The sequence below is a fragment of the Phodopus roborovskii genome, unplaced genomic scaffold (assembly GCF_943737965.1).
Source record: "Phodopus roborovskii unplaced genomic scaffold, PHOROB, whole genome shotgun sequence".
NCBI classification, from domain to species: Eukaryota; Metazoa; Chordata; class Mammalia; order Rodentia; family Cricetidae; genus Phodopus; species Phodopus roborovskii.
The window spans coordinates 42,180,030-42,205,952 of record NW_026126525.1 but is presented as its reverse complement, the minus strand read 5'-3'; the positions used below and the strand labels follow the sequence as shown (position 1 = coordinate 42,205,952).

At 36.0% G+C, this 25,923-nt stretch overlaps 1 protein-coding gene across 5 annotated transcripts in view; it reads right to left on the bottom strand.

Annotated features, from left to right (window-relative positions):
- Epha7 (EPH receptor A7) overlaps positions 1 to 25,288 on the bottom strand; it is a 140,804-nt gene extending 115,516 nt beyond the window's left edge. For 2 of the 5 annotated variants that reach the window (XM_051198057.1, XM_051198058.1), the window contains exons 1-3: positions 24,879 to 25,287; positions 20,943 to 21,007; positions 16,857 to 17,526 (exon numbers count right to left, since the gene is read on the bottom strand). In XM_051198057.1, coding sequence (XP_051054014.1) covers positions 16,857 to 17,526; positions 20,943 to 21,007; positions 24,879 to 24,975 — 832 coding nt within the window. In that variant the 5' untranslated portion in view covers positions 24,976 to 25,287. Of the gene's footprint in view, positions 1 to 16,856; positions 17,527 to 20,942; positions 21,008 to 24,079; positions 24,227 to 24,878 lie in introns of those variants that run through there. The other 3 variants (XM_051198059.1, XM_051198056.1, XM_051198060.1) reach the window with 3 other exon arrangements.
- Positions 25,289 to 25,923: the final 635 nt, after the last annotated feature.

The following is a 25,923-nucleotide window of genomic DNA, read 5'->3' as shown; positions in this document are numbered from 1 at the left end:
TAGATTTTTAACCCTTAATGTTAATAATGAAAGAGGACATAGCATAAAGGAGAACAGGTCCTTCACTTTTGTGACTTGGCTAACTCCATTAACCAGTGACTCTATGTTGCACTAGGGTCTTAAAACACTTCTCTTTCCCCCCCCACCCCTATTATGGAAGTCATTTCTATGATACTTCTGAAGAAATAAAGAAAATCCATGTGAAATAAGGTAAAAGTTAATATAAAAATGCATATACATATAAATGGCTTTTACAGTTTTATGAGGAAAGGTGAACAATATTTATTCAAATGAACCTCCAGAGAAAAGTATGCCCATTATTTCTGCACAATTGTATTTATATCTGAGACTATACAAACTTATTGTCAATCAAAATTTTTGAAAAGCAGTTATAGTTACCAAATAACTACCATTGCTGCCACTATCCAAAACACGTCTTATTTTTTTTTTCAGGTATGACTTCAAAAATAACTGTTTCGTTGACTGGATTTACTCTCTCTATGTTCAGAGTGACAATAGAGCAGGTTGTACTTATGGTTTATGAATATGTCTATGTGTGTACGTATACAAGAATGTCTCCAACAACCAATGAAAAAGGAGGCTATGAATCAGAAAGAGCGTAAAGATGGGTATATGTGAGGTTGTGGAGGGAGTAAAGAGAAAGGAGAAGTGCTGCAATTAAATGATAATTTCAAAAATAAAAAAAAAAGATGAAAAAGAGAACTATTAATCAAAGTACAAAACAACACAAAACAAAAAAAGGCTTGAAAATTTTAATTCTGCCTCACAAATGTAGGTCTAGACACAAATACAAAAACACAATGGGTAAATTCTTTACAGCATAAGCAACTCATGAAAGAGAAATATCAGAATGTAGATAAAGTACATTTTACTCTGAAGGGTGCTCAACTGAGATAAATGTTGAGGGCTAAAAGAAAAAAATGAAAGGGAAATAAAAAACAGAAATAAGAAACCAGTAACCGCATGTTTAGTGTCTTTGTATGAATAGGTTCAGAGGCACAAGGCAAGTAGTACTGCCAGGAGCAAGCTGCATGATCACATCTGACTTTAGTTACTTTTTGAGAAGAAGCTGAGAGGAAAATATCTGACTGATCAGATGCAGCCTTTTCAAGTCAGTAGACCAAAAACCATGTTCAGTCCTTTAATAAGAACAAATAAACATGACTGATGAGGGAACCAAAATCCATCCACAAGCTGCAAAATTTTACAGTTTATTTTCAGTCCAAACATAGCTGGTGTCCATGAGATGCAGATCTGCCCTGATGATTCTTCTCACAGAATCCACCATAGCAGAAAATCACCTTCCCTGAGTCAGACACCCTAGATGACAATTTAACATAAGTATTTATGTTAATTTATCATATTTTTCTGCAAATCTCAAACTCCACTCGTTCTCAGAAATCATTATTTTATTTTATTTTTTATAAACTATCTACCTATATCTGCTAGTGGAATATTATCTAGAAAACAGAGCACATGCTTTGCATTGTTCGTATAAGAAATATTTATGGATGCTACTGCATTTTAACAGTCACTTTCATGAGAACTTTTTAATGTATTAATGGAAATTCCTTCTGTATAAGAACATGAAATATGTTATTATATTCAAAAAGAAAAATATTGGTTCAGCAATAAAACAAGACCATTATAAAGTGATAGACAACACTAACTAGAAAATGAAGTGGTTATTTACTACTTTCAAACCAATTAACAAAACCAGCTTTCCATGTTCTTTAAAGGGGACATCCCACGTATCTACTGATAAGAATTCTGATTTGCTTTGTTGTGAATGGGATCCGTAAATGAGAGCCATCTTCAAAGTATTGAGCTTTTATTGGCAGAAACTGAATCCTATCTCTGTGGCTATGTGTTCCCTGTACAGACAAAACAAAACCAAGCAAGGCCTTATCCTGCAGCATGGTCAGCTCTGTGTGAAATGTCTTGATAAGAAAATGAAAACACAGCACTTAAGTTGTGTCAAACAAGCCAACTAAAAACACAGAGTAGCTGAAGGCTACATATTCACTATTTGATCAATACAATCAATCAATCAATCTTCATCACCCCCTTTACTCTCTTTTGTCCTTCTGCATATCACTCACTTATTGACATGTCCCATAACATTATTTCTCAAATGGCACAGAGGTCAATGACTGTTAGCTTCACTTAAACTTGGCTGACAACTGGTCGGTATCAAAAGTCAAGTCTTAGTTCCTCCACTAAACAGAGCAAGAGTCTGACAGAAAGCTTCCAGGAAAGATGATGGATGAGCTCTCTTGCTGACCTCCTCCCCAAGAGCCAGTTTGTCTCTCCTTTTGTGTCCTCCTGAACTTCCCAGTGGCCTTCAGCTTCATTGGTACAAAGAAGTCCAGACACTTACATCAACTGGGTTCTCTACTTTTAAAATGTAGGATCTTGCCCTTTTTGGCAAGCTAAACTTGGGCACAGATTTTTTTTCTTTTTCTTTTCCTTTTTTTTTTTGAAGAACTACTGTCGCTACTGTCTTTAGAAAGGATGTGATCACACAGCAAATATCAGGTCAACCAAGAAAACACTAATCTGTACATTCAGTTTACCAATGTCATTGTAATAAAATCAATTTAATTTAAATACATGTTTTTGAGAAAAATTCTTCAAAATTTCAAGAATTCATTTGTTTTGCTTTCTCCCACTTAATAAGCCTGCAACATATAGCATTCCCAGACACCTCCCCCTGCAAAAAAACAATAATTTGTAAAAAGTATTTAATTCCTAGTGAAGACATTTTAACAGAGCCATATATTGCTTGTTGCAATGAGATTCAGGTCATGAGCAATTTTAATATGTTGAGATTTGTGACTGAAAGTTGAATAATGTGAAGAAAAACATATAACCACAGTCTCCAATATTCGAAAAATTCAACTGTAAAGATTAGGAAGAATGTTTACAGAGAGATTTGTGTAGCACAATTTGAAGAAATGATTATTTTAAATCATACATATAGTTATAATGCCAATGTTCCAGAAAATTGGTGTATAAATTATGAAGATGTAACCTAACATACTTGGTAGTTAGTAAGTATATTCATATATAAATATACTAATATCCCATGTAAAATGAAATAAGATAATAAAAAGTGGATTTTGCCAAAAAATGATAATATAGAAATTCTAAGCCATGTTAACCCTTTTGATAGACTTCAGAAAAAATAATATAACCACTTTCTATTACTTCAAGCAAAGCTATTAAGCCTAGAGTAAAAGAGTCTGACATTCTGTATGCTTAATTTATGGTCAGCAAACTAGCAAATAATGGTTGAAAATTACAATTAAAATTTTTATAGACTCTTTGTTCTATGTCAACTATAACTAAAACTACATTACAAGTATGCTCACTGAAATGAAGCTGTCCATTCAAAAGAATACTGGCAGATATGTAAAGAGCAATGCAAAAGTATAATTCATATTAAAGCCACAGAGTGCATAAAGATTCTCCATTTTTATTCTGTTAATTAAATAGTATTTCTTCAAGAAAATTCCAAAAGTTGTGAGTATGTTTATGCAAAACAACTGTGAAATTGTATTAAGAATAGTCTTTTGATAAAATATAGTGAACAAATCAAACTGCCTCCTTAAAATGTGGGTTAGACACCAGGAACCTGTGTACCTTTTAAAAATTAAGTAGTCATTTCTTTAATTTATAACTATGGTGCTAAAAATCTAAAAATCTGTGTATCAAGTGAGATATTGGTAATATACAAAATTTAAAGAAAGGATGGTGAGATGATTAAATTCTCACCTCCAAATTTGGAACAGGATGGTTGTTTACAAATGACCTAAGCAGTCTGCCAATACACATGCTTATGAATATGTCCATCAGTCAATGACAAAAATCTATCAGATTCCACTTTGACTGGCAAGTGACAGTCACTGATCTATTGGTATTAATGAATAATAAATAAAGGTGCCATGCAGATTTATATGAATAAATATGTATTACGTCCAATGCAAATTACCCATGTGTAAAATCTGACCTGACTATTTTTCTTATACATTGGGAATAAATGATGAAGATGCAAAGAGGAAGAGAGGAAGAGAGGAAGAATGAGGATGAGAATAAGATGAAAGAAGAGTGGAAGAGAAATTAAAGCAGTGACAATAGAGAAAAATTACCCTAAATGTCAATGCTGCTTTACATCCATATTTCATTTTTCAACAAGTGATTGAGTCCCAGCATATATGAATTTAAACAAGCTACATTTACAGGCTCTTGGATATTTATACTGTATTAAGGGAACAACGATGTTTGCTGTCTACGCAAATGTATATGGTGGCACGAACACCTCAAAAATGAATGATCAAAAGAAGCTGTGTCGGGGTTAAAACCTTGGCCCCTCTCATGAACTCACTTTTATTTTGCTTTTTCAGCAGGAGAAAGAAAACCTCTCCCAATTTATCACTAAAAGCTCCTTTATTGTTAGCTTCTATTTCTTTCTTAAATTTAAACACATGGTGGTTTGATGTTACAGCTTTTGAAAGCAAAAGGCTCAGAGCACTGCTGATCAGGCACTCATCTGCACATCCTGATGGGTACCTGACTGAAGATGCAGGCTCTGAGCATACACAGAACAGCAGAACATACCTGCTGTTACATAGTGACAAAAGCTACAGTGCAAAGAACTGTGCTTTTCCTTTCTTATCATTATAAAACAGGCTAGAAGCCATGTGATAGAAGGTCTTCCTCATGCCGATATAACAGGTAATTTTTATTTTCCTTTATTAGACTGTTTTTCCAAGTTTAATATTATAAGGTATTTTAAATAAAGAATGATATCAATGATTTAAAGAGGTCACATTTTTTTGTGTGAAACCTAAAGAAGTAAGCTAATTTTCACAGCAGAGAGGCACAGTGCATTGCATGACAGTTAAAGACAATAATCCCAGTATTTAAGGAGCAGAGCCACTGCTATTTTGAAGTCATCCTCTGTAGCATGAAAAGACTCTATATCAAAACAAAGATTCACAGTTATACCTAGCTAGGTGGTGGTGGATGTGTCTAGCCAATACAAAGCTCTGAGTTCAATCTCTGGCATTTTTAAGAATATCTAAAAAACAATTTGAGATAAATATCACCACTAGATCAAAACTTTGTAAATCTCATAAGCAATATGAACTAATTGATCCAGTTATTTTATATAAATACTAGTATGTCCAAAATTAGGATATAATGAGCAAAATTATTGGCATAAAAGGAAGACAATATGTAAAATTCTGCCATACATATATTCTAATCAATAAGGACAGAATGAGGAAGGAAGGCTCACTCTTACTGTTCCTATCAATTTAATAGGTAGGAAAGCTATAATCAAAGTCCTTGGAAGGCTGAGGCAGGTGAATCTCAAGTTTAAAGCATGAGCTACATGGCAATCCCAGTCCAACCCCAGCCACATCATGAGACGTCTCACAAAAATCACAAACTATCTTTCTCTATATATCTGCAGATAAATATACATGTGCATACATACACACACACTTATGATGGTAAAGTATGTTTTTAAGAGTTTTAACCATGTGATAGTATAAGGAAATTAAAAGCAATTGGTAAAGTCTGAAACTCTGTAAATAACAAGCATGAACAAAAGAAAAATCAGAGGAAGGAAAGATATCAACAAACATTCATGTTTTTTTAATGAACAGTAAGGTATACTAAAAATAAGTATGAGTACATATGAAGTGATGATCTGTATGGAGTGAATTAGGAGCAGGCATGTTATCTTCTTGGGGTTAAATACTAAATGAGAAACCAGAAATTAGAAAAACACAGAACTCCTGTTTGCACATAAGTTTTGTTTATAAATCAGAAACTGCATGTCTACATGGTCAATTTTGAGAAAGAGATTCTAACAGCCAGGTTTAAGAAGATATTTCAAATGCAAAATTGCCTTTATGCCCTGAGAGTGCTGAGGGCTAAAGTCTGAAGGATTTGCAAAGAAAGTCTAGTAGTGAGAATCATCATGATAAATGGCAAATCAACTACTTTTTCCTATGTTCTAAGTAACTGATACTATAAAAGTTACCCACTGACTTGACTTCAAAGAGCATTTACATCCAACAGTCATAATAATTAGGATGTGCTAACTGCTAATATTGTCCTGATCAAAACATTGAGGAAACGGGTAGAATATACAAGCATGAAAATTGCTTTCCCCTTTATCCAAGACCTAAGTAGCCCTGAACTGTTACATATATCCTATGAAACCATAAGATATATGATAGACAATGATGAAACATTTGTTTTGTAAACTTTCAACTTGGTAGTTTATATTACTGAGAAAGTTTAATTTTGTCTTGTTCTTAAAACATCTAATACTTTAACATCCCTACAGGAGTATATTTTTTTTTTCAATTTCTTTGTGATTGGAATTGTGATTTCCACAGAGGGGGAAAATATATAACTATTTTGCACTTATAAATTAACGAATCAGTATATAACAATTTAGACATTGAAATATGTGCTAAGAAGAAAATCATTTTTCCTTGTTCTATTATGCTGAGTTATGCTTTTATTTTCCCTTGGTGTGGCACAAGTGAGCTATGTAGGTATACATACATACATATGACCGTAGTGTGTGTGTGTGTGTGTGTATGTGTGTGTGTGTACCCATTTATGAACTACATATCCCTGAAATAAATTTAAACAAAAAAATAAACTCAAAAGTAAGCTGTGAATTTGGGGAAACTCTTAAATAAAAGGTTAACTCTATGTATAAGGGTTATATTTGTCCCATTTATTAATATATTCCTCTAATATATTGTTGATCTTCAGGACACACACTCCAAGGATTTATTATTCTAATTGTTGTGTAAAACACTATGCCACAAAAAAACACTATGCCACTAGAGTATAAAATGTCCATAGAAACATTATAAAAAATATATTTATTTGAGAATAAAGGGTATATCCTCTCTCACATTTCATTTCAAGGAGACAGATGAACTTAGCAAAATCTAACTTAGACAAGCTACGAAACATTCGTTATTTCATCTTGTTAAAAGTAGAAGACACAAAGAAATATTTAAAGAATCCATTAGGTTTATTTGTTTAACCCAGCTATTAGTTTAAATTAATGTCATTAACATCATTAGGTGTAATTGTCTACATGGGAAGTGGTTCAGTTAATAAGAGTAAACTGCTATTTAAATAAACACAGAACATTTAAAGCACTGGGAATTTACTGAGCTCGCCTAATATTTCATCTGTTTTTCTCAGAATAAACATTTATTTTATCCCATACCTGACAGGAATATGTTCTTTCAAGACATTATACCCTTCTACAAGTAGCCACTTCTCCACTCACTTCTCTCTTGTTTTTTGTTACAAAGAATAATCTTACAAAGTAGACTAAACCATAATAATAGACTGTCATTACTCAACTTCAATAATAAATACAGGTATTTAGATAAATATTATATCCAATCAATTCTTATATTTAAAGACCATCTTATATTCCTTTCTTCAGTTTTAGATTATTTACAAAACCAAACAAAAAATTCCTGCAATTTATTGTTTATGGCTGCAATAGAGCAGTTCAGGACTGACAGTCAAGCCCCTATAGATGAGGGACAAAACTAAGAGCTAATTAGGTGATACATTACACAGAATATAGGGCACTATGGGTCCTTCCATAGCTGCTATAATTTTTAAGACATTAGCACTCATACAGTAAATTATTTAAATGCACAAACAAAATTCTGGTTCCTAGAAAATGCTGGTATATGAGAATAAGTCTATAACATACCTATGCATACTTAATAAATTTTAAGTTTTTATCATAGATAAGAAATAAAAATGTCTATAGATCATTAATTTGAACTAAATTCAAGGTAGAATTGTTTTTACTATTAGTTCAATGTTTCTCAACCTTCCTAAGTCTGCGACCTCCTTTAATACAGTTCTTCGTGCTTGGATGGCCCCCAACCATAAAATTATTTTTGTTGCTGCTTCATAACTGTAATTTTGCTGTTGTTATGACTATAATGCAAATATCTGACATGCATGATATCTGGGATGTGGCACTTGTAAAAGGGTGCTTGACCCCAAATGGGTTGTATCCCACAGGTTGAGAAAATACTTTACTAGATTTTAAAAATTATCTACATGCAAGGGACTGAAGAAATAGCACAGACTGCTGTTCCAGAGGACCCACATTTAACTCCCAAAACCTATATCAAGAGGCTCACATCTGCTTGGATCTCTAACTTCTAGGGATCTGAAGCTCCTGGACCCTGCCAACAACTCCATTCATGTTCCTATTCCCACACACAGACACATGCGTGAATACACCCACATGCAGACAGATATAAATACACACATATTTAAAAATAAAATAATTTTCCTACTTTAATTTCTATATGTATGAAAATGCTGGCTTTTCCCATGTTAACTTACAAGAATATCCTAGGACACAGTCCAGCCTATAAATCTAATTTTTGTAAGATATCTTGCAGTTGATGTGCTAATTTAAATATTTTTTCTGAAAATTTCCTCTCTGATTCACACATAATAACCATAGACAAAATCATAGGGTATATAGCTGCTCAAATTTCTCATGAAAATATTATTGAAACAGGATTCTGTTGTCAAACAGAAATCATTAGCAAGGAATTATTGTATAGGTTAATTATAATTATATTAGAGATAAACGCTAGGACTTGTATAGGGAAGTCATCTTAAATAGATCACTGATTTATTATGTGAGGTATTTTATTTATGTGATATATTATATATTTATTATGTGATATATTATGACATTGCCTGTCAGAAATTCATGCCCAATTTAGACTTCTTCTAGAAATATAAAAAGATACTACATATTTGTTAATACTAGTTTAATTTAAAATGTGCTAAAATTATACGCTAAATGTAAAAATCATTAAAACCTGAAACAGAGCTATTAACTTCATATTCTTGTCTTCCTTTTACTACATTCCATTTTACTTGCTTCTATTCTTCTAATTGCAATATTAACATTTCAAGGTACTATGAATGCAAACAGAGATAACCGAAGTAAAAACCTGTAAAATTTTAAGTAACACCTACTGGTGTTCCAGTTTGAAATTGTACAGGAATCTAATTTTACATATTATACTATTTATCCACATCTCAGAAAACAATCACTATATTTTTCAAAAAAGTAGATAGAGATCATGGAGATAATTATTCTATATGAATTATTGGTTTTTTTAAAAATGTATTATACAAGTATTATAGGTTTCTGAATGTAAATAATTTTAAAATATAAAAAATATGGGGTGATACAAGTATAAAACGTAATATGGGAAATGTTCTGACATAATATGGACTATAGATATCTTTCCATATACATGGCTCAGGGAATTCATTCTAGAGTTTATTTCTTTTGGTAGCTTTCTACTCAATCCAATTTTTCAAAGATACAAATTGAAAGCAAAGTAAGTAATCTACCTTCAGAATATTCCTCAGTCTCAGTATGCCATGATTATAAACACACTTCAGACCTTAATTTATAAAATATCATTAGGCTGGTAGCCCCTTCCTTCTCAAGAGTTTGATAATAAAAGTGGGCAGTGGTAGTACACGCCTTTAATCTCAGCACTTGGGAGGCAGAGACACTGGGATTTCTGAGTTTGAGGCCAGCCTGGTCTACAAAGCAAGTTCCAGGACAGTCATAGCTGTTACACAGAGAAACCATGTCTCGAAAAACTTAAAAGAGAGAGAGAAAGAGAGAGAGGTTCATAATAGAGAAGAGGAAGCCAGCCCTCTAGTTGATGAGAAGAAAGAAATGAAGCTGGAAAGAAAGACACCAAAAGACTGACAGATGTTGTGAAAGTGAAAAGGAATGATAAATAGCTGTTTTCATAAGAACAGCGTCCCTTGGGCATGGAGAATATTGACTTCTCTGCTTTCTCATCATTCAAGACAAGGACAGTAAGAACAGTACATGGCAAAAAGCAAGGTACAGTATGGGGTGGGGTATGAACTACTGTCAGAAGTCCTAAAAATGAGCCTCAGAAGGAGCCCAAATGAGGGAGACTTCTGTAGCTGATCAGTCAAGTCACAGAAGTAGGAATGAGAACTACATTTGCTTTTAAGGTCAAATGTTGTTAAATAGTGGGACACTGCAGAAAAAAAAAAGTAGACCAATGTTTAAAGCTGAGTAGAGAAGAATCAGGGGCAAAGGGAGGAATCCTGGCAGGACGTCAATGATGATAATATGCACTGAAACTACAAAAAAAAAAAAAAAAAAAAAAAAAAAAAAATGGCCATAGTAAGGTGAAAGAGCTTAAGTGCCAGTCTGAAAAACAGGGATTCTCTGTAGGTAGGCAATTAAGAGCATGAAGCTTCTAAACAATGAAGGAATACTATATATCAGTACTTTACACACCACACTCAGACTGCCATTTGAAAAACTGGAATAAAAATAAAAATAAAAAGACAGAGATAAAAAACAATTGGGATGCATAGTATGCTTAGGAAAACAGAAACAAATACTTTGAAATTGTTGAGATGCGAAAAAATGTTCAGGTTTATATCACCTTTCCAAATATTCTGAAAATCAATTATCATGATCTTGTAACTGATATGGTCCTCCATAATTACCCAGATACTCTGGGGATCCTGAAGACTGAGCAACCTGATTAAAGAGTAGCCTTGCACACTCTGTGACAGTGGGTACTTGTCCCAGCCTTGCCAGGATCCTGCTTCTTCACAATGAAGATATGCATGAGCTAGCAAGACTGCTGAGCCTGCTGTCAAGAGGTGCATCTCCTAACCTATAAGGTGGAAGAGAGCTCATACTCTACTTGCGAGTTGTTCTCTGATCCCACATAGACATTGGCATAAACACACAGCAGCGATGCAGAAAATAAATAAATCAAATGGTTATCCATACCATGTACATGCATGAGGTAAAACACATTATTAGTAAAGCAATTTGTTATTACTTCAGTCCTAGTTTTTTGCTCTTCACATTAGGTGAAAGCATTCGTTACTGGGCTGAATGATTCAATGACATCTCTCAACATTATTAAATTAGTACATGTGACTTGCTCACTATCTATTACTAACAAAAAATTAAGTAAAAGAAATATATGAGCTGTTTGACCCCAAACCCCAAATCTCTCTTTTTTTCATCATTTTAAATACATTTGTCATTTACCAATGTTGCATCATTTGTGCAGAAGCTAGTGTCACTTTAAGACCATATTTTGAAGGCACAATTTAAGTTAATATTGTGTGAACTATATGATTACCTATAAATAAAAATCATAATTAATTATAGTAAAATTAAGTATACTAATTATAACATATAAAAACTAATGTTCTCAATATCTTTAATGACAAGAGAACAAAGTATTACCTCAAATCCCTACAGTATATCAAAATCATAGTTACATTTATATTATATATATATATATATATATATATATATAAAAAAAACTGGAGTTTTCACTCAAAATGGTTAAAAAAGAAAAAGAAAGTCATATTTTTTTTAATATTGAATCATTGAAAAGAACCAAGTTCAACTGCAGTGTTAAGCCTTAACTTTGGCCACTGGAATTACTTCTAATATCTCAGATACACCTTTTTTTAAAGAAAAATGGCTGTATAAGAGTTATTTTATTTTATTTAAATGCCCTCTCCTGTGTTACCTGAGTTAGAATTCTAGGTTAAAGGACAATTTACTGGCTGTGGCCTACACGACATATTTTCACTCATTCATTGCCATAAGATTTCTTTACCTAGAATACATCATACTGTATTAATAATAACACTACATATTCATTGATTATTTTGTATGTCCTAGATACTATTCTTAGGGTTTAATGTGCATTATTTCATTCAATTCTGACAAGACCCCTATGAGGGAAGTACTATTTTTATTAGCCCCAATTTAAACTTAAGGAAATTAAGGCTTAGAATGCCCTACTTTAAACACCTGGTAAGGTGTGGATCCAGAATTTCAGAATTTTACAATTTCTGCACCACAACAATCTACCTTGTAATATGATTATAATTCTCTTAATATTTGCATAGCAATACAATGTACTTCAGACACTCATTGGCTATCATGGAAACCGATGGTGCAAATCATGTATTATTTGACTGTGAAATTAATACATAGGCATGATATCAGAACTCTAAAGAGGAAGAAATTTTTAAATATTCTTAATGCTTTTAAATCAAATAGATGTTTTAAGTTCCAGATTGGTATGTTAAAAGTTTATAAATTATAACACTAAATGATATCTCTATTATCTTATCAGTGAAAATAATAAGATACAGATATGAAGAGAATCTTTCTAATAAAAACTATAAATCTACCATTTGAATTTGTATTTAAATAATCAAGAGAAAATTTCCAAATTTTTCTTTTCAAAAAATGGAAATAAGCAATATAAACACAGCAAGCAAATCACATTTCTATACTATCACCATGTTTTTTATAATATGGATGATATAAACTCTAAGCTTCAAGCCAGAAAGAACATTTTTAAAGCAAAGAAGATTGAACTTCAGAGCCAAATAAACTAAAGTGTGGTTAGTTCTGCAGCAACTAAAATCTATATGATGCAGTCCAGCACAGACTTTACGGAAGCATGGAGTACAGCTGAGGAAAGACAAAGGTAAAATAAAGATCCAACACTCATCTAACCTCGCTGACTTAGCATCTTTGAGATTCAGATTCTCAGCAAAGTTAAAAGGATTAAATGAGGAAATGAAGGGCCATGATTGTTTAATATCTACTGCAAACTACCTACAGCACTCTGTGATAAAACTCAGCTACACATGTGCAGAATGCAAAATCACACAAAACTTTAAAAGTGTAGATACGTTTCAGGATACAATTTCACTAACCTTCTCACATATATTGTAAAGTACAATATGTAAGTTTTTAAATAGCTATCTTCCTTACACAGAAAAAAATATATCGGTGAGTTTTCACTCAAGTTGCAGATTAAAGACAAATTTTCAAAAAGTAAATATGACAAGAAAGTATTACAAATTAGAATTATATATTTTAAGGTAACTGCAAAGATCTGCTTTAAAACACTACTATTTATTAGAATTTCTTCATGCATTCGTAGAGAATTATTAAAAACTATTCACATATTCATAGATTTCAGAAATAAGTGGGTTTTAGAAACAGAATTCCTTTCTTCAAATTCATGAAATAAGCTCTTATTTCAATTAATAAAATTTGTGCCCAGCTTGCAGTGACTCACTTTTCACATTGTCCTGTAATACGCACCACAATGATGTGCTAGACAGCCCCCAAATAAACTAGGCTTTAAGTGGCTAATCAGTCACATTTGGCTGGGGACACATCAGCATCCCCTCTCAAGACATCAGTGTTCCTCAATAAGGGACTGGATTTGTTTTCCAGCTCTTAACAGGATCATTGAGAGGGAACAGGAGGAATATTATAAAGGAAGGCCTGGATCAAATCCAGAGCCAGGCACCCCCACAGCCATGCTTTGGAACCTAGCCAGGGAGCAGTTTCCACAGACGAGCATAGCTCCTTCCTCGAGTATATATATATCCCCAAATCATATAACCCAAGAAAGTTCAGTCCTGAACAATGTCACCAACTTATAATGAGGCAAATAAAAAGGGCATATAGAGGCACCTTACTGCTTTGCGCTTTTAAAATCAAGTGAGTGCTGACTGTCAATATGCATCTATGACATGACAGAGCTTTGTGCAGATGAAGGTGGATGAGTTTCACTTTGGTTTTAGGTACCACGGTGTAGTTCACAGGTGATAGTAATTTTGGTTTTCAATTGTAGTGCTAATTGCTTAAAACCAAAGTAATAATTTTAGGCTTGTTTGAACATAATGTTTAGCAGAATGATTCTGCTTACTTGGAACAAACTGGGGCCTTTTCTTACAGTAAATATTATCTGTAAACTATGGTTAAAGATATTTGTATTAAGTTCTCTATACAACTGTGTACAACTCAAACATTTCCTGTCAAATTACACAAACTAAAACAAAAACTGTAACTATAACTTTCATTTAAAAAACTTAACTCTTAAAACAACAGAAATTTTAAAATTATTTCCTAGTGTTTCATCAAACAAATTTAACTGTAACCTTTTACATATGTGTCCCTGCTTTGCAAAATTGAAATTCTTCTTTCACATCAATTATTAGAATTAGCTATTGTTTTACAGAAAAAAAATGCACTGTTGATGTCAAAATATTTAAGTAACTGGTAGAAATCTTTCCAGTAACTGTTGTTAACTCCAACTGGATGAGAACATTGCCTTTCTTCTGATTAGTTCGTTGGAGAAATGATTATTTTTTTTTTTTTTTTTTTGGTTTGTATGTATGTAATTATAAAGGTTTCCTAGTTGACTACTGTGAAATGAAGGCAGAAAGTGGATGGTAGGGGTAGAAGAGAATGAACGCTGTGTTTGCTAATGGGACCTAAGCCTACAGAAGCCCCTTTTGTTTGTTCAGAGTTCTTCACTTTCCAGTGTTATCTAAAGGGCAGGTGATAACTGAGTGATGATGGGGAAGAACATCTTTATATCTGTCCTGGCAATACACATCATGTATTTAGCTCTTCAAACAAGGCTGAGAAACATGAGTTTGGCTTTATCATCCAAACCATATGTCCAGGAGTACAATGTGAGTCATACATGTAAGTTTAACATATCACCTCGTGTGTCAAAAGAAGAGAAATAAATATTTAAGGCTTTTGTGTTTGCTTGTTTGTTTAAAGAAATAAAAGGTCTCATTGCATCTCATTGCACAGCCTGGAGTGCTGATGTAGCTCCAGCTGGCCTCAGTGTTGTCAACTTCCTGCCTCTGCCCCCAGAGTGCTTGAATAACAGACACACACAGCTACGTCTTGCTTAACATTGATAAAGGTTTAATGTAATGTGAAAATTAACTTAACACACCTAATTTTAAGTTATTTCTGATTATATTGAATACTGATAATTTCTAAACGTATATGTTTCTTTTATTGCTTTGAAACTCAGTATGTAATTTCTACTTAAAACAGGTTTCAATTTAGAATGGCGATTATTAAAGCCAAAGAATTATAATGTAACTAAATAAATTATGAGAAATATAAATTATGTTTTATCTGTCCATCTGTTTGTTTTGAGACGAGGCTTTACCCTATCTCTGGCTGACCTGGAACTCACTATGTACACCAGGCTGTCCTTGAACTTAAGTATTCATCTGCCTCTGCCTTCAGAGCACTGGATTTAAAGGTGTATGCCGCAACTCTTCATTTCAGATATCTAAAATATTTAAATTATTATTTATTCTTTGAGTATTCTTATAAAACTTAGGGAGGGTAATTATGTAATTAACATAAGACATGGGTTAAACTTGCTATTATGTGGAAAACATATAAGATCAACAAAGAAAAATAGCATTTGTTAGGATTCTCCTTGTTTTGTGAAGGAAATTACAATAGTAATGTTGCTAAATATATAGGCCCAAGAGTCAGAATATGTTAAATCTGAACCTAGACTAACACAAGTATTAGTAATGTGAGAGCAACTGATTTATTTGCTTCACACAGATCCTTTTTTACATTGTGTAAAATAGACAGGAAAGGTACACCTACCTCAATAAACAAGCTAATACATAGAAAACACAAGAATAAGTACCCAGAGTAGCTAGCAGAAAATGTAGTTAGTTAAAACAATTATTAGTCACCTTTAACCTAACTAGTCACTGAAAATATTTAAATTATGCTGCCACCTTGTAGTTTAAGAAAAATATAAAGTTATTTTACAGACTATATTATGCTTTGTAAATTAATACTAACATAAGTAACATAATTTTGCATATTTTTAAGGAGCTAAATTGGAAAAAATGGTACTCGCACTGATATTTTATATTTTAAAAAGTGGCCAATATTTAATCACATAAATGCTAATTGAGACAAAATTAAAACTTACAAATAAAAGGATTCCTGAAGATAATCTATTGTTATTTAAAAACAAACATGGACAACTCAATTGCTGTGTTGTGATAACTCAAACTTTACTTCAGACCCCTTCTACAAAAATATGATCTACCCCTGGGTGTTGGTGGTGCACGCCTTTAATTCCAGCAATTGGGAGGCAGAGGTAGGAGGCTCTCTGTGATTTTGAAGCCAGCAGTCTATAGAGCTATTTCCAGGACAGTCTCCATAGTAACATAGAGAAACCCTCTCTTGAAAAAAAATATCCACTATAAAACATGACTTATGACTTATCAGAAGATTACCCATTTTATCCTTTACTCCATAAAAGAATGATAACATTGGACAAGTTAACTACAGAGATGAATTAAAAGAAATGGTGATGTCATATCAAAATTCCCATATTTATGAAAAATAACTTTAAATATCCATGCTCTAATTGCTAATTAATAGGCTCCTCTTCATAAGTCATTGTTCCTTCTATTTTGTGCTAATCAATGGCTCAGAGGAACAGGGCTTAGAAGCCAGAAGAATTATATCTCATCGAAGCCCTATTGGCATGCTCTCAGCCTTCACTGGCTAAAATCCACCTGCCAGAATGTTTGTTTTAAACCTTACAACCCAGTGTGCAACTGCTTCCCTCCGTATTAGCAAATGTGTTAAGTGGGATAAATAAATTCACTAACAACTGGTACCATCACCAATACTGATTGCATATCACTAGTGAAAATGCCACTCCACATGGTTGTTGTATTTAATAGCGTCTTTTAAGATAAAATGAATTAGGTGACTGGTATAAAAGATTTACTTATTTGAATATTTGTTATTATAGAAAATATCTGATAACTAGAAAATTCAAATTTAAGTGACAAATATTACTTACGTTCACAAGTGTCCCCTTTTTGCTGGTAGCCTGCTTTGCAGATACATTTTCCAATGGGTACTAACCACTCTCCTTCTGCACTGCAATGCATCCTGGGAGAATTTTCTGCCTCTTCTTCGGCACTGCTGACACATGTCCCACGAACCTCAACTAAGGAGGAAAATTCTGAACCAGTCACTGTATCTGGAAAGACAGCTAAGTTCTCAATAATGGACCAGCACTTCTTGTAGTATACTTTGACAGAAACCAAGGCTATGCAGGCCCCTACATCCTGAAAGGCAAGATAGAATCCCTTTTTGGACAAAGGTCCAATCTCTCTCACCTCAGTGTTCAGCTTCATCTTTCTTTCACCAAGGTCACCTTGTGTAAAACTTTCATCTGCAGCAATGGTGTCTATTTTTACATAAAGGTTTTCTCTTATATTCCTGCCGGTGTCGTAGTCTGTTTCATAATAGTACAAATTAAAGGTTTCCTTGCAAGTTCCCAGTACTCCGGGAAGACTATTACAATCTCTCAAGGTGAATTTCAATTCTACAAAAATCCTTTGTGCATTGCCTTTAGAAATCCAGTTAGTCCGCAGCCAGTTGTTCTGGTTGGGCTCCATGACCTGGCACACCTGGTATGTTCTTATCGGAGTGTAGTTCTCATCCAAACCACTAATTTCTTCCCACTGTAAATTTTTCCAAAAAGGGGAGGGGACTCATTAGTCTTTCAGCAAAAATAAAAATAAAAAAATAACATCACATTTTTTCAAATAATATGAAGAATAATAAAAGTAACCACAAGTATGGATTCCTGAAAGTCAGAGATGGTAAGATTCCTGAACAGCAGTATTGTAGTAACAGAGCATCATTTGCGTTTGAACATACAATAAACATTTCATCGTTTCGCATCTGCTGGAAGCATTCTTACATGTCTTTTTGTGTTTAAGTCTGTAGTCTCTAGAATGCAGTTTTAACAAGTTAAGGCTAATGATTATTAAAATTATCCCTCAAAGTGTATGGATGCCAGTCAGAACTCCTGATAACTCAGTGACATTTTAAGTGTGTATTTTATCCTTAAATTCAAAGATCTCTACAAACATTTGGAACAAGATTCCAAAAATGCTGGAAGGTGAAAACATTAAACAGTGTGGTGTTACAATTCATAATGTGAAATATTTTGCAATCTTTTGAAAAAGAAACATTTTACAGTTTCTTATTTTTCCAGCATCATATTTGAAATTGTACATAAAGTCATATATAATTACCAAGTAGTTTGGAAAGTAAAATTCACTCTTATAAGAAAATTGTTTTCAGTAGACAACCAAATATGTATGTCAAATTAGGAAGCTATGCATGTGTTGTTTTAAAATGTCCATTTATCTTCTGATACAATATATACTACAAGTGAATTCATTTATACTACTTCACAAGAAAAGGAGAGACAGAGTGCGGCAACAAATTCAAAGATAATTGGAACATGTATATTACTTACTGATCATAGCAAACAAGTACAGTACATCTAACAGCTATAAAGGCTTCAGTAATAGCTACTTATGTCTTCTTTTACTATTATTGCAATTTTTCACAACTCACAGTATGATATATTAATAATTAAGCTGTCATCTACTTGTACTCACTTCCCCAATTAGAAATACCAGATACAAAATATTATGTATTTTAGGTCTTGAGTCCTCTAGCATCTGATATTTAAACTGTTAATTCAAAATATGTAAATGGAAAAATATGATGATATACATGTGGTAATGATTTTCACTTGTAAAACCTGATTAAATATTAATTTATTTAAAACTGTGGAATAATGATAGCATGTATTTTTAAAATCGTTCTTATAAAATTAGAAAAATGATAAATTTAGAATCAGAAATGTCTCATGAAAGAATTAGTTATGTTGCATTTACTACATTTTTATTGTAACAGTCTAATATTGCCAAAGGTCCTCAAACAGCAAAGAATTGATTTTCATATTATGTTTCTTGGTACACATTTTTTCCACTGCATAACACTATGTATATTTTCAACTTATTTTTTGAGTTAGCTGTTTAGAGTCATTTAGTATGTAACTAAGACAAAGATTTCAAATTCCTCCACAGATAGATTTTTTGTTTCCTGATGGATTGACGTTATTAAAAGAAGGAAAAAACAGTTATGGTCTTTCAAACATCAAGAGCTCCAAAGCAAAATGTGTCCTTCTGACCATACTTCAGCTTGGAGAAATCAAGGCTTATCTTTCTGGAAGACTAATCTGAAGAACTCACACATTTAATTTTAAGAGTAATTAGGTCATTCCAGATAGGAGAAATACATTTTGTTACCCATGAAATAGATCTTTTCCAAGAAAGGCATGAAAGCAAATAGCCTCACTAGTTGATATTTATGCCATTCTTTTATTACACACTTTTTAAGACTGAAAGCATTTCATAAATGACACTATTGGGATAGATGTCTCAATTCAGACAGTGAATTTTACAAATATTATGAAGTAGTTTTATAGTTATAAAAATATTTTCTCATAACTCAGAAACAAATTGCTCTATGTAAGAATGTGTGGAATATGTGAACAAATAAGTATCATAGAAAGAAAAGGCTGTGGATCATATTTTCTTACACAAAATATTGATTCTTATACACATACATATAGTTAAACTTCAACTCAAGATTTTCTGGACCAATGAAATGCCCATTTGAGTCCAAGATGACATTGACAGTCATAATTTGTCATGTTGTGGATTACACGGATGAAGTACTGCAATCATTTATCAGTTACTTTTTCTCAGAGATAAAACCACCTTCTGTATCTATTTATTTTAATTGATGGATAGTAGAAAATGGGCTGCATCTGTCATTGGCAAGACTGGTACTGCTTGTTTGTTTTTAACCATGTATATCTTTCTACAATGTATATTTTCTAATGGAAACAATTTCACATACAAGGAAGTATCTCAAATTCCATGGACTTTTATATTAAATTTATAAATTATTTGTCAATTTCCCATTATTTCTATGACTGATAAAGATCACTACAATATGATCTCTGAGAAAATCTCTCAAATTTTAACTTAACAAAAACTCTGAATACTTTAAACATTCTCAAAATTCCTCATTTTACTATTAAATGAGAAGTTCTCTAGGTTACTTTCCTGCTTGTGCTATGTTAATTCTATGATTTTATTCTTGTACTTTCGTTCTCATTGTAAATCTATTGAAAGTGTTTATAACATCAATGATATTTCATGCCCCTTTAACCCCAGATTTCATCATGCATTAAAGATAAACTTTAGTTATAATGGAGGATTTTTTCCCTTTCTAAGAGTCCACTTGCTTTATCAGAAATGAAAAATTTTCCTATCTCACCATCAGAAATGACACATAAAGATAATAGCAAACTAAAATGAATAATATATTTTTCTGAATATATGAAATGTGGTTAAAAAGGAAAACATTTAAGGTTCTGTTCAGACTTGGACAGGCTTATTTAATATTCGGTCACATTTACTGAAGCAGTATTTTGCTGTAACAAGGATATATTTCTGTCATCGCTATTGATCAGTAACAGCAGATAGTACAACACAAATGTTAAGAATCTAACACTTTACAGCAATCCTTAAGTCTCAGTATTGTCTTACAGTTTTAGTTACCCTCTGTAGTCTACTTTGGGCAATGTTAGAACTATTTTTAAAAGATGAAAACAGGTTTCATACTGTTTTAAAGAATTACACAGACTCTACCTAGTGATTATTATACAGAAGCATAAGGTAACTGCAGAGGCTTAAGTGAGTTTGTGAAAAGAATGTTCCCTGCAATTAGTTAGCATTTATAACCTGAACGCACAGGCATGATTGATGCCACTCACAATAAGAACTCAAAGGCTAAGGGTTTGATTTATTTTTTTCCCGTTTTCCAAAGTTGTAAGTATGCTTCCTATATTCTAAGAAGCTAGCATCCATGAGAAGACAAAACATTGAACAATGTATTGAAGTTGTAAAATTTTACATGTATGAATGTGAAGATTTTCCCTGGAGAAGCTTGTGTTTCTTTCTCTAAACAGACATGATCATATTGTCTCTAGGAGAGATGTACCTACCCCACTGGGTGGAGAGGAAATCCATTCCAGTTCTGTTTGTTGCGCTTTCGAGTCCAGTAAGAGAACTGAAAAAGAAAGTTTTGTGTCCAAATATTACAAGGAAAATTTAAGCACATCTCTACATTTTAAGATGAATAATCAAATTTTTATTAAGTTATTAGTTTATGACTTAAGACATTTATATAAATAAATGGTGCAGTGATCATCCATATTATATAAGCATATCATATTTTTCTGGAGATGGACATATTAAAATATTCATGCACTTGGTATCCTTCAATTAAAACATAAAATAAATTTTCAGTGAAATGCTAACATGAAAGTGAGTGCGAAAAGCTAAAAATCAGAGGAAGTGAATTGCAGAGGAAGTGAATTGTAGTAATAACAAACAATAGCTTTGCAAGTCAGTGAGGTCTTCACATTTCACAAGATATGCCAAAATGAACATAACATAGAATTCTACACAATGTATCAGCTAGGCTCTACTTTTTCCATATTCAGCCAGCAATATTTCCTAACATCTCTTGACCACTGGAGTTTAATGTTAAAGAAGAAAACACTCACAGTACTTTGTCTTCTATCAAAGTGAATATAGAAATGCTAGATCCACCTTAAATAATGTCATCATAAAAAACAAGTCCCTGTTATCTGTAACTTGTGCTTTTGAGCTAATCAAGCAGCAGCTTTCAAATACGTTTTTTAAAACCAAAAACATTTTAACATACTAGCTATTCTCTAAACGGTTTAAACTCTGAACTGACTTATACAAACAATTGTATTCTATCTTTAGACTATCAAAAAGCATAATTAATATTTATGAAAAATGTAATTAAAGTATTATCAGTATTAATATAAAAATACATTAGAATGGTATCTGTTACGATACATTATCCTTTCAGTTAGAGATGTTGATGTAAAATAATTTTTATAAAATACTTACTAATCAAACTTGTTTTAGAGTTACATAGCTTTGGTGCTTTAAAGCATATGCCTGACCCCAAAGCATTTTGACAAATGACATACTGGTCCAGAAATCATTGTGAATATTCTTTACACGTGCTTAGTATCAACCCGAAGAAAATGTTCTTGAAAATATATACTCACATAAACTTCTGACTATTTCCAGACTCGTGTTTTTAAAGGTGTGTGTTTTAAAAGGTACAGAAAACAGTTGTGTTAGGGCAAAGAACAATTGACTACGCACTCGGTTCCTCTACTGGACTCAATCATCCCCAGTAACTGGAAACAGATTAAGTACAAAGACATGAAGTTGCATTGCTTGGTTTTAATGTTTTACATTTAAGAGTGTCTTAAGATCGACTCCCTTTCAATTAAACACACAGGTCACTTACAAAATTTCAATTTACCTTTTAACGTGGAATACCAGTTAAGTCTGGTTTAGTGTATTTACAAGAAAAGAACTTGTTACTGGGTTTTTATTATGATGATGATTACGACGAAGAGATAAAGACCAAGGAAACAAATTGAAGCCACAAGACGCTTTTGGAATTTATTGCAAAGGAGGAGGCTTCTGTATTGACAACACTCAGTGGATTTCAAGCCTAAGTGACCCTTTGGGTTGATTTTAGGAATGAAATAAATACTGCTATTACCCTTTTCTGCTTCGTCTTTCCCACTGGGCTACTTGGTGGCCAGCAATTTAGCAGCGAAATTAGCAAATCAAGAGGACATGGCAGGTGGCCACGGAGCCTGTGATGCGTTCGGCGGCTGTGGGATGTTGAATGCAATCGCCCCTGCGTGTTTCTTCCCTCTGGGCTCGCGACACCGAGTCTGCCTCGCCGCCTGCACAGGGAAGGCTCAGGGCAGCTGGCCGCTACCAGGGGTCGTGGCTGATGCTCTGCAGCCAGCCGCTCGGCTCCAGTGCTGCCCGAGCATCGGGGCGGGGCGGGGCGGGGCGGGGCAGCCAGACGGCCGCGCCCGCCAACCTAACGTCCATTACACTTCCAGACCTGGGGCTCCAGGGAGCCGGTGGCGCCCAGCTCGAGCAGAAGTCGTGAGGAACAGATGGGTTTTCGGGAAGCGCCTCCTCTGAGGGAGCGGCTGCCTGTGTACAGTCGGAGGAAAGGCGGCAGCGGCAATTGGCTTCTGTTCTCCCCAGCCACTCACTCCTGCTGGAGCTAAGAAAGCGGGAAAGGGGACCCGGGCCATTGGCCCCCACCCCAACCTCCCTGGATGCCGCGCACCTGCTCGCGGCGCTGCGGGCAGTGCGCCCTGGGTGCGGCGATGCCGCGGGCCACCTCCGGGTAGCAGAGCTCCGGGAGCGCCATCGCCTGATTGCGCCTGAGCGCCCGGAGCGTCGCCACCGCGCAGAGGGGCGCGTTCCCCTCCACCTGCGTCTTAAACATCTCGTCTGCATCTAAAGGACTCTGCTCCGAGCATCAGAACTCTCTCCACGTAGCACCAGAGGAGGAGAGCAAGAGAGGCCTGCTGGCTGCAGGCACCTCTCCCCCTAGTGATGCAGTTATTTATAGCTCAAACTCCTGCTGGAGTCTGCCAGAGCTCGAGCGCGCCGCTTCGCTGTGCGGGGCAAACTTTTCCTCAGATCCCGCTATTCCGGAGGAATCGGAGCAAGGTGGCAGGGTGACTGTTTCTGATCCCCAAAGTCAAGAGACTCGAAATATGTGTTTGGTGGGTAGATAGGTGGTGTCTCTGGCAGACGCTGGTCCACCTGCAGACACAACCATCATCAGCTCAAGAGACAACGTTTTACTCTAAATGGATTTAGCGTCGACATCGATTGCAGATGTGCAAAGAGGGGTCAGAAGGTCAGGGTGTTCCAAAGTAGGATACTGCACCGGGCTGGGGATATTGAGTGGACGTAGAAGGGTGGGCGAAGAGAATAAAGAAAAGCTCCGTGAAACCCTAAGTTTTAGGGATAGAAGAAGCGAGGGCCAATAAGCCCCCCACCTCCACTTAGTACTACCATGACCTAAATCTAACAGATTACCCTCCCTTTACAGCTCTGAGCAGGATCCTAACCTATCTGAAAATCAACATTAAATACTCAGGTTGTCAGATCGGGTCCGGTATTGTGACACTGCTTGGCAGCAAACACTTCCTTTGACAGGATTTATTTTTTCCCCAGCTCCAACTACAGGCACCGAAAGGTATTTTACCTTTATCCAGTGGTTCAAAGGAGACGCAGAGAAAAATACCCACGTACAGGCGTATCCTGTGGTCAAAAGAAACCTCCCCTCCTGTACCAGAACTGGTCCCCGGAGGCCAGGGCTTTCGCCAAGACTGGTCATTCGGACTCCTGGAGTACCGGACCTGGGCCAAGTGACTGGAGACTTCTCACTTGGTGGCCTCTCACGGCTGCCGGCTGCGGCCAGCCCTCCCAGTGGCAAGTCGAGCCCCGGCCCCGCGCATGCTGCCTCCCCTCACGGCCGCATTGTTTCGCGCGGCAGCCGAGCGCCCACCACAGGCCCGCGCAGCCGCCGCCGCAGTGAGTGAGTCGCCAGGAGCCCGTGCGCTCGCAGCCTCGGAAGTCTCGGCCCCTCCGGGAAGGCTGGCGGCGACGCGCAGCTGCACTCCCCAGCTTTCCAACCAACTCTGGCCGAGGCGCCCGCGACAGGCCGATCGCGAAAGAATGGTCAGGCGCGGCGGCTGCAACGGAAGACCCGATCCGCCGGATGCAAGAGAACAGAGAACGGAGCTCCCCGGCCAATCTCGCCAAGCCGGCCCCCCAGGCTGCCCCGGCTGCAGAGCGCGCGCCGGTCCCCGACCACCCCCTGGAGCTCAGGGCCCGACAATCGCGACTGGTCGCTAGGAGCCGCCGGCGGGAAGGGGGTTGGGGTCGGGGGAGGGTCGCCCGGCGCCGGAGGCGCGGCCGGCAGCGCCGTGGACCCGTTGGCTCGTGCAGGTAGACAGCGAAATAAATAAGTCAGAACAAACTTTGCTTTTCTCTGGCCTTACCTTCCTTCGCAGCCTGCGCCTCCCCCGTGTGTGCAAAGCCGAGCAGCCAGATGTAGCACAAAATAATCCACGAAGGGTACCGAGTTTGAAAAACCATGGTGCATGAGCAGGTTTGATTTTAGGCTGCAGTCGGGTCGCAGCTCTTTAGATGCTGTTTGCTCCAAAGTGGCTTATTATTGTTGTTATTATCGCGCTCTTCGCATCGATCCCCTTCTGGGTCCCAGGCCGGCTGCTCCACGCTTAGCTGTTTGATTTCTCTCCCCCCTCCAGTTCGTTCACACCGTGTTTGCTGCCTGCAAGTCTCCGACTGCAGACCGGCCGCTTGCTCCACACTCCAATAATATCAATTAGGGGGGAGGGGGCGGGGCTCCGAGCCTAGAGCCTCCGCCACTCCGACTGAGTGGCAGACTCAGCCCGCCTGCCAGGCGGCGATTCCCAGGGCCAAGGGGCGGGTACCTATGAAGTGGCCGCCTCTACCTCGAAGGCGGAGCCCTGAGAGAGAGCCAATCAGCGCCGAGCGGAGTCAGGTTGCGAGTCCAGGATTCCCTCCCAGTTCGGTTGCTGAGAAAGTGGGGACTGTGTAGCATTAGGTCAGTGGCATGCTGCTTGGAGCACTTGGTTTGTAGCTACTGCAGTTTCACTTAGCTGGATAAACCCGAAATAACTCTCCCGACTTACACTCCTTTATATAGCAGTGCCGCTCACGTCTTCTAAGGCAGAAACCGAACAAGCCTTTCCTCACCTACCTATCACCAACCCGGACCAGGACAGTGAAATTGAGCTATGCTTGTAGAGTAGCTTTTACTTTTTTGTTAGCAATCTGAGGGTCGAATAACATGGTGTTTTGTTTTGTTTAGTTCCCCCCCCCCTTTTTTTTTTCTTGAAAATTTTTAACTTCTGTAACTCGGGTCACATTTTTGGCTACCACTCCCCTTAATCTTTGCAAACAGAAAATTTAACCAAAAGTGTTTTCTTGTTTTCTTTTTCCTAACAATTTTTGCCAGAGTTTACAACAGCCTATAACAAAAGAAACACTGAAAGGGGG